The sequence below is a fragment of the Rhinopithecus bieti genome, unplaced genomic scaffold, assembly GCF_001698545.2.
Source record: "Rhinopithecus bieti isolate Rb0 unplaced genomic scaffold, ASM169854v2 scaffold_7985, whole genome shotgun sequence".
Taxonomy (NCBI): Eukaryota; Metazoa; Chordata; class Mammalia; order Primates; family Cercopithecidae; genus Rhinopithecus; species Rhinopithecus bieti.
Genome location: NW_016805762.1, coordinates 1,648,396 through 1,664,439, shown reverse-complemented (window position 1 = coordinate 1,664,439; position 16,044 = coordinate 1,648,396). Strand labels below are relative to the sequence as shown.

At 44.2% G+C, this 16,044-nt stretch overlaps 1 protein-coding gene across 1 annotated transcript in view; it reads left to right on the top strand.

The window, feature by feature from the left end:
• Nucleotides 1–449: 449 nt before the first annotated feature.
• The window catches only part of GCH1 (GTP cyclohydrolase 1), a 52,158-nt gene continuing 36,563 nt past the window's right edge, over nucleotides 450–16,044 (top strand). Inside the window, exon 1 of the mRNA XM_017873670.1 lies at nucleotides 450–1,011. Coding sequence (XP_017729159.1) covers nucleotides 669–1,011 — 343 coding nt within the window. The 5' untranslated portion in view covers nucleotides 450–668. The remainder of the gene's footprint in view (nucleotides 1,012–16,044) is intronic.

Below are 16,044 nucleotides of genomic sequence, written 5' to 3'. Positions count from 1 at the left end.
CAGGTGCGTTTTTAACTAAACCCAAGAGTCTGAAGTCACATTATTCTCTTGCCTTGAAAGCTTAAGAGCTGGTTCCTAATCGGTGGCTAAACTCGGTCTCTCCAGGCAAGGCCACCTGTTTGCTGATCTTTCACTGGGCGAGGGGACCGGAGCCCTTCAATGCAGCGCCCTCTTGGCCTGCAGAGGGGGCGACTGGGAGCCCAGACAGTCTCTCCCACCGAGGTCCCAGCTGCTGGGCGCCTGCCTCTTTTCGGATTCGGCTCATTCCGCAATAAGCGGAGGGGTCCCGCCGGTTCCTAGGGGCCGGCGCCCTTTTCCTGCCCTCCCTGCGCTTCCGAACCCCTGTGGGCCTCTCCAGAGCCGCGACCCAGGCTGGGGACCCCGGGGGCGGGCGGCCGAGGGGCGGGGCGAGAGCCATGACGCGAGGCGGCGCCGGCCAATGCGAGCGCCTCGCGGCGCCGGCCGAGCCGCCAGGCCATAAAAAGGAGGCGCGACCGGGCTTTCCAGCCTGTGGCTGTCCCCGGCTCGGAGTGTGACCTAAACAGGTCGCGTACCTTCCACAGGTGACTCCGGCCACAGCCCATTGTCCGCGGCCACCGGCAGCGTTTAGTCGCAGACCTCGAAGCGCGCCGGGGTACTTCCCGAACGGCAGCGGCTGCGGCGGGTCCATGGAGAAGGGCCCTGTGCGGGTCCCGGCGGAGAAGCCGCGGGGCGCCAGGTGCAGCAATGGGTTCTCCGAGCGGGATCCGCCGCCGCCTGGGCCCAGCAGGCCGGCGGAGAAGTCCACGCGGCCCGAGGCCAAGAGCGCGCAGCCAGCGGACGGCTGGAAGGGCGAGCGACCCCGCAGCGAGGAGGATAACGAGCTGAACCTCCCCAACCTGGCAGCCGCCTACTCGTCCATCCTGAGCTCACTAGGAGAGAACCCCCAGCGGCAAGGGCTGCTCAAGACGCCCTGGAGGGCGGCCTCGGCCATGCAATTCTTCACCAAGGGCTACCAGGAGACCATCTCAGGTCAGTGCGCCCGCGGGCTGCTCTGGCCTGCGGGCGGCGGGGGCGGTGCTTACAGGAAACGCACGGCGGCTCCAGGAAGTTTCCGGAGTTGCCTCACTCTTGGCGCAGGGAGCGGGGCGCTGTCACCTCCGAACCCGCCCTAGCCCGCCGCCCTGCTGAGGCCCTGCGTGGGGCACAGTCGGGGCGCCCTGGGTGGCAGCGACCTCTCAGCCCCAGGATTCGCTGCAGCCGCCTTTCAGGGGCCCTTCCCGCTTCCAGCGCGCAGCCCTCCTAGAGCGCCCCGGGTGGGCGTGGACGAGAGCCTGGAGCCCTCTAGCCTGAGCGCCCAGCGCTGGATTCTCGGGGCACCTGCGGTTCCAAACTTGCCCACGATAAGGATCACCTGGGCACTTACTGGGGCGACGGCTTCCTGGGTAGTTCCTTATTGAGAGCCCATTGTCGGGTGTATATCTGGATTGAAGCCTTGGCGCGATCCTTCCCCGCAGCCTCGGGGACCTCCACTCTCACTGATTTGCCAGGGGATCGGAGTCTTAGAGTTGTACTTTTCTTTTGTCCACCTCAAGTTTACTCCAGTTCAGGACATTTACAAAATTCGGCACAATTTTGGGCACGGGCTTCCCCGGAGTTTGAGGTGTGAGATTGATTGGGTGAGTTTGCTGCTGAAATCTGTTTCCTCCCCCCACCCCCAACCCCGCATTTTGGAGTGAAGCTACTCCCGGGTTCGGAGGGCTCCCTGGGTTCCAGGACTCAGTCTCATCCCCGCACCCTCCCACCCTAAAATAAAGCCGGATTGACCCGGTGCTGTTAGCATCTGAGGCGTGTCGGCTTTTCACCCAGAGGGTGGGGATGCAATCAGTGTGGGTAGGATGCAAGGTGGGGTGATGGAGAGTGGAAAATGGGGACTTTGCTGCCTGTTGGCTGGAGAAGCAGTGTTGGTCTATATTTAAAACAAAGCTTCTGGCTTCTACAGCTGGGACCAAAGACATTATTTTCCAGTCTACACCTTCCGTGTATCTTGGTGACATTTAGTTCTTTGGCCTAAGAAGCATTCTGCCGTTCACTGTTTTCTGAAATAAAAACAGTGCGCTGGAAAGGCAATTTCCCTGCCCCAGTTATTTCTCTGAAGGAGTGTGGAGCGATTCCACCCAATAGACCCTGGGAAAAAGAAAGTTATTTTTTGCCCAGTCTTCCACACTCCAAAGGAAGGGTGGGAAATCAGAAGGCGAAAGAGGCGGGGCCCCAAAAGGAAATGATGCTGCACTCTAAAACCGGGAATGACTTACAGTTCTGTGTCCAAGTTCACTTTTTTTACCCCTCGATTGCAAAAGTTTGGAATCTCAGAAGCAATTTCAAAATGCAAAGACTGAAGAATAAACTTTCAGTTTTCTGTGGGTTCAGCTCTTTGGAGGTCTAGGGCTTTAAGTGTGTGTGTGTGTGTGTGTGTGTGTGTGTGTGTGTGATATTCCACAATGTAATGAAATGTCTTAAGGTCTTGCTCATTTTACCCCTTGCAGACGCAGAAAGTGGTTTACTCCACAGCATCGGCCAGGCTTTGGGAACCCTCCCCTAAGAGAATTCATAGGACAGTGTTTTGTAATCTAGCATGGATCTAATTACCCAAAGAGAGAGGGATTTCTGACCCTGAGATAGGTCACAGAATTACCTAAAGTGACTCACAGATTTACTTGAGAAATGGTTAGCAGAAATATCTCCTGAGTGAAGATTCATCTAAAGAGGATTAATGACTGCAAAGAACACATCATTCCACATTAGAAAACTGTTCTGGTTGGCCCAGCTCGGTGCTCACACCTGTAATCCCAGCACTTTGGGAAGCCGAGGTGGGCGAATCACCTGAGGTCAGGAGTTCAAGACCAGCCAGGCCAACATGGCGAAACCCGGTCTCTACTAAAAATACAAAAAAATTAGCTGGGCGTGGTAGCGGGCACCTGTAATCCCAGCTACTTGGGAGGCTGAGGCAGGAGAATCACTTGAACCTAGGAGGAGGAGGTTGCAGTGAGCCGAGATTGCACCACTGCATTCCAGCCTGGGCGACAGAGGGAGACTCTGTCTCAAAAACAAAAAACAAAAACAAAAACCTGTTCTGGTCAAGTGTTAGTGTTTAAAAAGTCCATGGGCCTGGCGCGGTGGCTCACACCTGTAATCCCAGCACTTTGGGAGGCCAAGGTGGGCAGATCACCTGAGGTCAGGAGTTTGAGACCAGCCTGGCCAACATGGGAAAACCCAGTCTCTACTAAAAATACAAAAATTAGTCGGGCATGGTGGCAGGTCCCTGTAATCCCAGCTACTCAGGAATTTGAGGCAGGAGAATCATTTGAACCCGGGAGGCAGAGGTTGCAGTGAGTCAAGATCGCACCATTGCACTCCAGCCTGAGCAACAAGAGCAAAACTCCATTTCAAAAAACAAAAAGTCCATGGATGTAGAGACAGAAAGCAGATTAGTAGTTGTGAGGGACTGGCGAGAAGAGGGAGATGGGTAGTGACTGTTTAACAAGTATGGAGCTTCCTTTTGGAGTCATGAAAATGTTCTGGAACTAGAGAGTGGTGATAGTTGCACAACATTGTGAATGCCACTGGATTGTAACTTCAAGATGGCTAAAAATGACCAATTTTATGTATATTTTACCACAATATAAAGACAGGTTTTGTGGCGTGCCTGCAGTCCCAGCTACTAGGGAGGCTGAGGCAGGAGGATAGTTGTTGCTCCGGAGAACAGCCTGGGCAACATGGGGAGACCCTGTCTCAGAAAAAAAAAGTCCATGGAGAGGACCATTTAAGATTATTATTATTTTTTTTATTTTCATGTTTTTGAGACAGGGTTTGGCTCTGCTGCCCAGGCTGGAGTGCAGTGGCGCAATCTCGGCTCCCTGCAGCCTCAGCCTGCTGGACTCAAGTTGATCCTCCCACCTTAGCCTCCTGAGTAGCTGGGACTATGGGCTTGTGCCACCATGCCTGGCTAATTTTTGTATTTTTGGTAGAGGTGGTTTTTTGCCATGTTGCCCAGGCTGGTCTCGAACTCCTGAGCTTAAGGGATCTCTGCCTGCCTTGGTCTCCCAGTGTTAGGATTGCAGGTATGAGCCACCATGCCAGGCCCATTTAAGATTATTGTAAGCCATTAATTGAATATAATCATGCATTACATCATGATGTTTCATTCAATGTGGTTTATAAGATTACAATGGAACTGAAAAATTCCCATTGTCTAGTGATGTCTTGATGATCCTCACCTGTGTAGGCCCTAGACTAATGTGTTTATTTGTCTTAGTTTTTTCCTCTCCTCTCCCCCATGTCTTGGTTTTTAACAAAATTTAAAAATTAAGAAAATTGGGCCAGATGTGGTGGCTCACACCTGTAATCCCAGCGCTTTGGGAGACTGAGGTGGGCGGATTACTTGAGGTCAGGAGTTAGAGACCAGCCTGGCCAACATGTTGAAACCCCATCTCTACTAAATATATAAAAATTAGCTGGACATGGTGTCATATACCTATAGTCACAGCTATTTAAGGCTGGAGAATCACTTGAACCCAGAAGGTGGAGGTTGCAGTGAGCTGAGATTGCACCACTGCACTGAAGCCTCAGTAAAAAGAAAAAAAATTAAGAAAGTTAAAAATAGAAAAGGTATAGAATAAGGATATAAAATATTTTTCATAGCTGTGCAATGTGTTTTTGTTTTAAGCTGTTATTACAAAAGAGTCAAAGTTTTAAATACATTAAGCTGAAATTATTGAAGACAGAAAGTATGTTTAGTGTTGCCCAAGTGTACAGTGTTTATAAAGTTTACAGTAGTGTACAGTAATGTCCTAGGCCTTCACATTCACTTACCATGCATTCCTGACTCACCCAGAGCAACTTCCAGTTCTGCAAGCTTCTTTCATGGTAAGTGCCCTACACAGACATACCATCTTAAGTCTTTTCTACTATGTTTTTATTGTACCTTTTCTATGTTTAGTTGTCTTTCTAAAATTATTATTATTTGTATTTTAAAAATAGAGGCAGAGTCTAACTGTTTTGCCCAGACTGGTCTCGAACTCCTGGGCTCAAGTGATCCTCCCCTCTCCTCTCCTCATCTCCCAAAGTGCTGGGATTACAGGCGTGAGCTATCCCACCTGGCCTAGATCTCTTTAAGTACACAAATATCATTGTGTTACAGTTGTCTGCAGCATTCATTACAGTAACATGCTGTACAGGTTTGTAGCCTAGGAATAATAGGCTATATACCATGTAGCCTAGGTGTGTAGTAGGTGATCCCATCTACGTTTGTGTAAGCACTCTCTTCCTTCAATGTTTGTGATACGAAACTGCATTTTTCAAGTGTTTCTCAGAATGTATCCCCATTTATTAAGCAATGCATGACCATACTTTTTAATGGGTTAAAAGTTTTATGTGGATGGTCTTGGTTCATCTTCCAATTTTCAAGTAAACATTTATCTTAGCCCTATGACAAGGCAACTGAGGCAGAGAGGTTGGCACAAGCAGTAGAGCTGGTATTTGAATCCAGAGAGTCTGATGCAGAACTCGTAGCCACTTGCTTATAGTGCTACACAAAGAACTGAATCAGTGTACCTTTTCTATGTATTTCAAACTGTGAATTGGGTCAACAGCATTAAAAAAAAAAGTGGAGTAGCCAGGCGCGGTGGCTCACGCCTGTAATCCCAGCACTTTGGGAGGCCACGGTGGGAGGCCGAAATCGGGAGTTCGAGACCAGCCTGACCAACATGGAGAAACCCTGTCTCTACTAAAAATACAAAAATTAGTTGGGCGTGGTGGTGCATGCCTGTAATCCCAGCTACTTGGGAGCTGAGGCAGGAGAATCGCTTGAACCCAAGAGGCAGAAATTGCAGTGAGCCAAGATTGCGCCATTGCACTCCAACCTGGGCAATGAGCAAAACTCATTCTCAAAAAGAAATAAATAAATAAAAATTTAAAAAAAGTGGAGTAGAGGTTGGGCGCAGTGGCTCAAGCCTATAATCCCAGCACTTTGGGAGGCTGAGGCAGGCAAATCACAAGATCAAGAGATCGAGACCATCCTGGCCAACATGGTGAAACCCCGTCTCTACTAAAAATACAAAAATTAGCTGGGTGTGGTGGTGCGTGCCTGTAGTCCCAGCTACTTGGGAGGCTGAGGCAGGAGAATCACTTGAACCCGGGAGCCGAGATTGTGCCACTGCACTCTAGCCTGGGTGACAGAGCAAGACTCCATCTCAACAAGAAGAACAACAACAATAAAAAGAAAGTAGAATGGATAAGATCAGTCTATCACATATAGTAAGGATAAATGTTTTGATAAACTTCTATGTAGGTTTTATAGGTATAATTTTGTGTGTGTGCACTGACTCCAGATATAAAATGCATTTCTTACTGTAGGTTGTAGTCAAAAGTTTGAAAGCCTGTATCTAGGGGATCTAAGGATTTAATATTTCTTTTTTTTAAAGAGATATATAATTAAAGAGAAGACAGAGTAGTGAGAACAAGGATGATGCTGAAGTTAAAGAAATGAATCTGAAATGTGATGGTCTGGGTCTTGGACCAACCTGGATGGCAGGGAGAAGGAATGATACTGGTGGGAGATAGGAGTGAGTGGGAACCCACATCTTTAGGTACATAAACAATTCTACACAATCCCTTTTATTTCTTTAGAGAGTGTGAGTCAAGTGGCCACCATATATTGTTTTTGGATAGGAACATACTTCTCTGAAGGTTACTTTTCTGTGCTTGTAAACAAGATACAGGACTTTTAATCTTTTTATGTATCTGTATTCTGTATTTTAACTCCTGGTTAGTAATGTTAACTTAAGTGTTGTAAAATTTAGAATAAGTTGGCATTTTGCATTCTTCAAAATCCTGTTTTCCCCCCAGTTCCTCTTGTGTGGATTGATCCAAACTCCTGGCGTTCTGGGGAATTTGTTCAGTTTTCCCTACATTGCAGCATCTCTCCATGACTGCCTCCTTTTGTACCTTTTCCCTACTTTCCAGTGTGTACCTTACCGTGGGAACATCTGTGGTCATCTGTGACAGGGTTATACAGATTTCCTAGTACTGTTCACTACTGGACTGTAGCTCATGGGCTAGGAAGGAGGGCTGGAGGAGATGCTATCGTCTCTCCCAGGAGGTGGCTGTCCTTTGAATGTACATCACAAGCTGATCCTTGGACCAGCTCAGACCAGCTCATCTTGATCTATTTCTGTCCCATTTCAGTTTAGCTATATCCTAGTTCTCTTAAATATTCAAGGTTTTATCTTGGTGAGTTCTCTTTTGTATATAAGGTACCTTTCCTGAGTTTCCACTATTCTTTTATTCAGAACCTACACTTAGTTAAATTGGAGAGTCTGCTATTCTCTGAGGGCCTCAATCTTCATGCCCCTGTAACTGACCCTTCCAGGTATACATGGGAACAGCCTTTCAGACAGCATTATCTACCAAGGATTAAATGGGTATAAATTGTTCATCAGTTGTTTTTTATGAGTTTATGGGAATATGCAAGAGTCTTGACTCTCACATTTCTAGTTTAAAGTAGGTTTTATCTTGTCTGCCAAGACAGTTTTCATAAATCATGTTAACAATTCAAAATTTTGGGAAGCATGCATATAATCCAGCGTGAGAGATGGCACTGGAGGTGGCTGACTGCTTCCCTGTGAGGGCTGAGGAAGCACAGACACTGACAGTGAGTCATATCCCCACCTCAGCCATTTTCACTGAAAGATTATGTCTATTCGCTAAAGATAATGGGAGGCAATTAGATACTTTGTTTATACAAAAATGCATCTTAGACACTTCATACTGAAATGTAGCAGTCACAAAAGGTTTTTCTTTTTGAATCACAAACCTCTCCGATTTATTAAATTAGACTGCTGTGGTGAACTAAGAATTTTAACAACTTCTAAGATGTGAAGGGAAACAATAACGTAAATTATTTACTGTTCTCCCCTATATCATGGGTGAAAGGTGAGTTTATGTCCCAAGTTTTAAAGTATGCTATAAAATTGTTCATCTGATTAAGAGGTACTATTTTAGATGTGTAGCTTATTCAAATTTTGATCCATTAATAATTTTTGTGTTTGGTTTGTTAATGAACACTTGTATAGGACTTAGTTGTGTTCATTGCCAGAAAGAGCACTGTGAATAAAGAAGAAAAAAATAACAAGGCACTTGACATATTATATAATTGGAATTTTGGACATGTCTAAGTGGAATAAAACAGTTAGGAAGTTACTGAGAAAGGGGGAGAAAAGCCAATCCTAATAGTTTCTTTTAAAATTGATTATCTATAAACAATTTTTCTGACACGGGAGGAAAAATCAATATACATAACTTCACTATGGCAAGCAAAGCCATCAGGTTGATACTTGCACTAGATTTCCAGGGCTGCTATCACACAGTACCACAAACTAGGTGGTTTAAATGACAGAAATAAACAGTCTCATGGTTCTAGAGACTAAAGTTCCAAAATCAAGGGGTCAGCAGAACCATACTCATTCCAGAACCTGTAGTGAGGGAGGCTGTCCTTGCCTCTTCCCAGCTTCTGGTGGTGGCTGTCAGTTGATGGTGTTCCTTGGTTTGAGCTGCGTCACTCCAATTGCTGCCTCTGTCAGTGTCCACATTTTTGTTTTGTCTTATAAGGATGTCAGTCATATGAGGGAGGGTCCGCTTTACTCCAGTATGCGTGTGTTAGTTTAGCTAATTACATCTGCAACAACCCTATTTCCAAGTAAAGTCACATGCTAAGATACCTGGGGTTTAGGACTTCAACATATCTTTTTTGGTGGATGGCACAATTCAACTTGTATTAGTACTAAACACTATTATTTAAAAAATTACTAGGAATTTTACTATAATTTCATTGAACATCAAGTACCAGACACTTCAATGAATGCTGGGAATGCAGGATAAGCAAAACCAGGTATAGTTCCTGCCTTCATGGAACTTACAGTGTAGCAGATAGAATCACAAATAGAAATGTGATTCTGCTACACTGTAAGTTGTAGCAGTTGAAATAGATAGAAATGTGATTCTATCTGCTACACTGTAAGTTGAAATAGAAATGTGTTGTGAGATTGAGAAGTGTGATGATAAACAAAAACACAGCTCAGTAAGAGCACTTGGCATACGAACTTGACCAATGCTGGGAGATGGGAGCACGAATGGGTGAAGCGATGCTTGAGCCGACTGATGTCTGAGTAACAAATACTGCTGATTGCTTACTTTGTGCTAAACAGTGAGTTTTTACATGTATTACCTCATTTGATCTTCACAGTAGCACGATGGGGTAGGCAATATTATTCCCATTTTATACGTAAGGAAATTGGGGGACAGAGAGAACTTTCCCAAGACTGTGTCTTGAAAGTGGCGGAGCTGAGAGGATGATATAGAATGAGAATCATTGTAATCTCTGACAGTCGATTTAATTTTGATATAATATTTTACTAATTTATTTGAATCCTTTCTCCCTTCTTCCCTACCTATCCCTGCTTTTGTATTTTCTCTGCTGTTTGCTTTGTCCACCTCTAGAAACCCTTCTATGCCTGGGCATTCCCCACCTGACTCATTTGCCAGTGATTTCTATGTGGGGACTAATTTCAGTCTAGTATTTGGTTGAGTAGACAGCAGTGTTAAAACTCACCAGGAGAGGGCAACTGTCTAATCATTGGATCCCAGATTATGAATCCTGGATTATGTGAACAATTCTCAGTTCCAGGTTATGCAAAAATTAGCTAGAGTCTATAGTAATTAGATTGGGAGATAATTTGTGTTGGGTTATGCAAAGAGTATCTGAACCAAGTTAAATCTGTTATACTCAAGGCCAAGAGGACATTCATTTACTAGAATTTTATTCTATTGGAGCCCATTAGTAGCAATATTGATTTATTTGGAGGCAGGGTCTTGCTCTGTCACCCAGGCTGGAGTGCAGTGGCATGATCTCAGCTCACTGAAACCTCTGCCTCCCAGGTTCAAGTGATTCCCCTGCCTCAGCCTCCCGAGTAGCTGGGATTACAGGTGCCCACCACCATGCCTGGCTAATTTTTGTATTTTTAGCAGAGACAGAGTTTCACCATGTTAGCCAGGCTGGTCTCGAAGTCCTGACCTCAAGTGATTGGCCTGCCTCCACCTCCTAGGGTGCTGGGATTACAGGCATGAGCCACTGCAACTGGCCGGAAACATACAGTATTTGTCCTTCATGTCTGGCTTATTTTACTTTGCAAAATGTCTTCATCCACATTAAAAACATCAATTTTTTTTTTTTTTTTTTTTTGAGATAGAGTCTTGCTCTTCCGCCCAGACTGGGGTGAAGTGGTGCGATATCAGCTCACTGCAACCTCCGTCCCCTGGGTTCAAGTGATTCTCCTGCCTCAGCCTCCTGAGTAGCTGGGATTACAGGTGCCCACCACCATGCCTGGCTAATTTTTGTGTTTTTAGTAGAGACTGGGTTTCACCATGTTGGCCAGACTAGTCTTGAACTCCTGACTTCAGGTGATTCGCCCGTCTCTGCCTCTCAAAGTGTTGGGATTACAGGTGTGAGCCACTGCGTCAGTAACTCATTCTGTACAATGTTGTATATTCTCAACACATATAATATTTTAATTTCCTTATTTCAAGAAATCCTTAGAATTGAAGATACAGTAGTCCCCCTTATCCTTGGGGATCTATTCCAAGACCCCCAGTGGATGCCTGAAACTGAGGATAGTACCAAACCAGATTGCCATTATTCAGAGTAAATTTCTGTTTGTGTCTTCTACCCACAAATTTCATGTCTTTTGCATCTTAACTAAACACTCACCATGCACTGCGGCCATAGCTTTTGCAGTTTGAAGTACAACAACAATACTAGCATGAATTTTTTTTTTCCTCCTTCACAGTTTCACAGATAGAAGATTTCTTCTTAATATAGGTATAGCAACCTCAGCATAATGATTTTGTTCATTAATAAACTGAGAACTTTAATTTTTTTCACTTGAAGGAAACATGGCTTCTCTTTGGCATATCTGAATTGCCAGCATCACTGCTCTTGTGGTTTGGGGCCATTGTTAAGTAAAATAAGGGTTAGTTGAAAACAAGCACTGCAAAACTGAAGGTTGATTTGATCACTGAGATGGATACTAAGTGACTATCAGGCAGATAGCATAGACAATGTGGATGCGCTGGACAAAGGATTAATTCATGTTCTGGGCAGAGGGGCTGGAGATTTCATCACAGTACTCAGAGTAGTGTGCATTTTAAAACTTATGAATTGTTGGTTGGATGCGGTGGCTCACGCCTGCAGTGCCAGCACTTTGGGAGGCCGAGGCAGGCCACTAACTTGAGCTCAGGAGTTGGAGACCAGTCTGACCAACATGGCCAAACCTCATCTCTACAAAATATACAAAAATTAAGCGGGCATGGTGGCACGTGCCTGTAATCCCAGGTACTTGGGAGGCTGAGGCACGAGAATCACTTGAACCCGGGGAGATGGAGGTTGCAGTGAACTGAGATTGCACTACTGCATTCCAGCCTGGGTGACAGAGCGAGACTCTGTTTAAAAAAAAAAAAAAAAAGTACCAAGCATGATGGCTTATGCCTGTAATCCCAGCACTTTGGGGGACCAAGGCAGGCATATCATTTGAGGTCAGGAGTTCGAGACCAGGCTGGCCAACATGGCGAAACCCCCATCTCTACTAAAAATACAAAAAAATTTGCTGGGCATGGTGGCACACACCTGTAATCCCAGGTACTAGGGAGGCTGAGGTAGGAGAAACACTTGAACTTGGGAGACAGAGGTTGCAGTGAGCCGAGATTGTGCTGCTACACTCCAGCCTGGATGACAGAGTGAGACTCTGTCTCAAAAAGAAAACAAAAACAAACAAAAAACCTTATGAATTGTCTATTTCTGGAATTTTTCATTTAATATTTTCAGACCGTGTTTGACCAAGGGTAACTGAAACTGTGAAAAGTGGAACTGTAGATGGTCTCTATGAGTGGTCACTGTTAAAGGGGAAACAAAGATGATTGGCCTGATCTTGGCCTTCAAGGAGTAAAGGGGTTCTATATAGTCAGAGGGAGGCTGGGTGTTTCTGGTGGAGAGACAGGAAAGTCCAGATGTTATGGAGAAAGTAGCTTTTGAGTTGAACTTAGAAAGAAATTCATTTTGAGTTTTTTTGGGTTGTTTGTTTTTTGCAGAACGTGCCCATGCTGGTTTAGAGATTATGGTCTCAGTGTTTTCCAGTAAAAGGAATACACTAACATTCATAGTTATCTATACCAGAGTTAAAATTCAATGGAGTTTTCAAGGCAATTAGATTTATTGTAAACTTTTAAAAGGTCAATATTAATGGTATTAGGGCCAGCTCCTTTATCTGATATCTTTAAAGTTCATTCTGGTCTTAGTCAACCCTTTTAATGAATTTTAACCTGACACATATTGTTACTTCGTCTAGTCTTTATAACCTGGTTATTTGTTTTATCTGCAATTATTCCTTCTCTTGAATCCCCTTGGCTACTCATGCTCACAAAGTCCTGACCCGTGTACCACCTGAATATTTCTAGAATCTCAGTTGGTCATCTTTCACTTAAATTACAATAACCTCTTAACTGGCCACCTTGCCTCCTTGCTTGTCCTGCTCTGATCCATTCATGCCAAAGTGATTTTTCTAAAATCGAATAAATTTTTTGCTTGCAAAAACACTTGGCTGATTTTCTGTTGTCTTTTCTCACCATTGCTGTAAGGTTTTGTTGTGTTGTAGCCTCTTGCTACATTTTTTGGCATTTTTTTCTTATCTTCCATTGCATTTCCTCACATGGGGCAGTTTAGTATTGTAGTTTAGTGCACAGTTAATCTGAGAAACTGCTCTGTCTCATTTCCTTACTGGAGCTGGAGACCCAGGTGAAGGTCCTGAGGTTTGTTCTTTTGCAATGTTTGGTCTTTATTATCTCCCTCCTCTAATTTATTTTACTGTTCTTTTTATTTTTGGTTGGCAACCATGGGGAGGTGGCTGCTGCCTCTTGCTTATCAACAACTATTGCTTATGGAGATTTCTGTGAACAAGCAGCCAGGGTTAGGTGAGGAAATTGACCGTGACTGAGTTGTGGGTGAATTTTTCGAGGTCCAGTTGGTCCACATGTTTGTGATATGCAGTCCCAAGAGGCCATGACTCTTCCTGTGAAGTGTGATGTGTTTTATGTATCACACATTAGTTTTTATTTGTCCTAAGTAGGAATCAGAACTCAGTTCAATAGAGGCCATTGGCAAACATCCCAAACAAGGAATCTCTCACTAAAATAGCGTAAAATATAATTATACCTGTGTGGTCTAGGCATTTGTGGTACAGTGTTCATTAGCAGCGATGAAAGGCTGTGCATGCCTGGAGTTCAGACGAGAGGCTTTAACTCAGTGAGGATGGTGCTCGTCTCCTAGTTGACTTTAAGGGATAGCTGCTGTGGATCATACCCCTCTAACTGACCCCACTGTTTATCACATGGGCAGCCCTGGAGGTATGCCTCTCTGATGGCCCATCAAAAACAATCTGCCCTTCAGCTTCAAGGAGCAGTTTGCTGACAGCCTCCAGCTGTTAGTGCTGTCAGGCTTTGTCTCCATGGAGGCCATACTTATCCCATGCTGCGTGTCCTTTCATTTTGGTATCATCTCTTTCTCCCCTTCTATCCCTTCTCCACCACAGTAAACAGCTTTTTGAGGGCTGGGGCTATTTACAAGTGAAGTCATTTATAAAAAGGAGATGCACATCTTTCAGCTTCATATTTAGCGTGTTGGAAATTCTGTTCACTGATCTAATTCTGAAATCTCCTTGATATTTCTTAAACTAGTTTAGTATAGGCCAGGCGCGGTGGCTCACGCCTGTAATCCCAGCACTTTGGGAGGCCAAAGAGGGTGGATCACGAGGTCAGGAGATCGAGACCATTCTGGCTAACACGGTGAAACCCTGTCTCTACTAAAATACAAAAAAAAAAAAAAAAAAAAAAAAAAAAAAATTAGCTGGGCGTGGTGGCGGGCACCTGTAGTCCCAGCTACTCGGGAGGCAGAGGCAGGAGAATGGCGTGAAGCCAGGAGGCAGAGCTTGCAGTGTGCGGAGATCATGCCACTGCACTCCAACCTGGGCGACAGAGTGAGACTCTGTCTCAGAAAAAAAAAAAAGAAAACTAGTTTAGTATGTCAACAAAACTTTGTCCTGCTGTAATGGGAGGAACAGCTAGCCTGGGCTAGTCATAGCATCCACATCCATGCTAACTGGTTTATGAACTCAGGTAGGTGAGTCACTTGACTATTCTGGGTCTGGTCTGAAGGGAGAGGCAGTAGGACTAGGAGTTAAATTGTCATGCCCAGGCCTCTGAGCATGGGTGGGCCTGTCAGAATTGTCATTGCTCATTCTGTTGACTTCCAGCAGCTGATAGGCAAAGCCCTAGGAAGCTCTTCAGCCTCCTTTCCTTGCTCGAGGTACTGTTTTCCCTTGAAATGTTCAAGCCCTGCAAATCGTTTCTATAGTAACAGGTCTCTTTTTTCTTAGGATGCAGATTTTTGAAAAGGTTTCGTATCTAAATGTTCTTGGGATCTGTGGTCTTCCTACCTGTATGTAGCTCCTTTGATTAGATAGAGCCTTTATTTAAAGACTTTTTCCCTCAAGAATGTTATTGCTTCTACCAAAATACAAAGTACCTGTCTACTAAAATACAAAAAAAAAAAAAAAAAAAAAATTAGCTGAGCGTGGTGGTGGGCACCTGTAGTCCCAGCTACTCGGGTTAGTTTTACTAGTGCTTGAAGTTTTAGTTTATTATTAAAGCTTCATATAAACTAGAAAAGGAGTGGTTAGGTAGAATAGTAATACCAAAAAAACTAATATTCCCTGTTAGTATCATGTATTTGTAAACTTTAATTTTTTATTATGTAAAACCTTCAAACATAAAAGTAGTCAAAATTATATAGTGGACATCTATATACTTACCACCTAGATTGAAAACTAACATTCTGCCATATTGGTGTAGTTTATTCTTTTACTGATAGTAAATCAGAAACATGTATTTAGAGGTGAAACGTCACCCTAAAAAGTATTCTTCTTAATGATTTACACCATCCTTAGTAAAATTAACTATTAATTCCTTCATATCATCTAATACCTAATATAGATTCACATTTCCCCAGGTGTCTCAAATGTCTTTTACTAATGATTTTTTCCAACAAGGACCCACTAAGGTCCATACATTTGCATTTGATTATTATGTTTTAATCTGGAATAGCGCCTACTAACCCCAACCCCTGCCACTGCTTTATCAGAGAGGTCAGTTCTCCTGTAAGATATTCCACCTTTGTGATTTGTATGATTTTTTGTTTGTTTTCATTTAACTTCTATATTTCTCATATTCCTGGTAACTGCAAGTCAGGTCTAAAGACCTCACTAAATTCCTGGAAAACATTTTTAGCAGGAATGCTGTGTACTTCATGCACTGTCACAACTGGGAGGCATAAGTATTTGGATCTTGAAGATTTAAAGACTTCTAATTGGTTTTTTTCTTTTCCTTTTTCCTTTTTCTTTTTTTTTGAGATAGAGTCTCGGCCTCTGGTCACCCAGGCTGGAGTGCAGTGGCGCAATCTTGGCTTCCTGCAGGCTCCACCATCCCGGGGTTCAAAACGCGCATTTCTTCCTGCTCAGTCTCCCAAGTAGCTGGGACCTACAGGCGCCGCCCATGCTGGCTAATTTTTTGTATTTTTTAGTAAGAGATGGTGTTTCACGTGTTAGCCAAGGATGGTCTCCAAATCTCCCTGAACCGTCGTGATCCACCCGCCCCTGAGGCTCCAAAGTGCTGGATTACAGGTTGTGAGCCACGCGGCCTGGGGCCCCTAATTGGTTTTTAAAAGCACTGTTTCACTGGTTTTCTAGGATAAGCTTCTCTAGAGAAGTTCCTTTTTTAAAAATGCTTTATTAGTTTGAAGATTTAATGGGATTTTCCTTTCCCCTGAAATTCTTCCAGTTTGATTTCAAAAAGTAAAGGTCAGCATAGCATTAAATTTCTGAATTTTCCCTCATATAAGCCAAATAA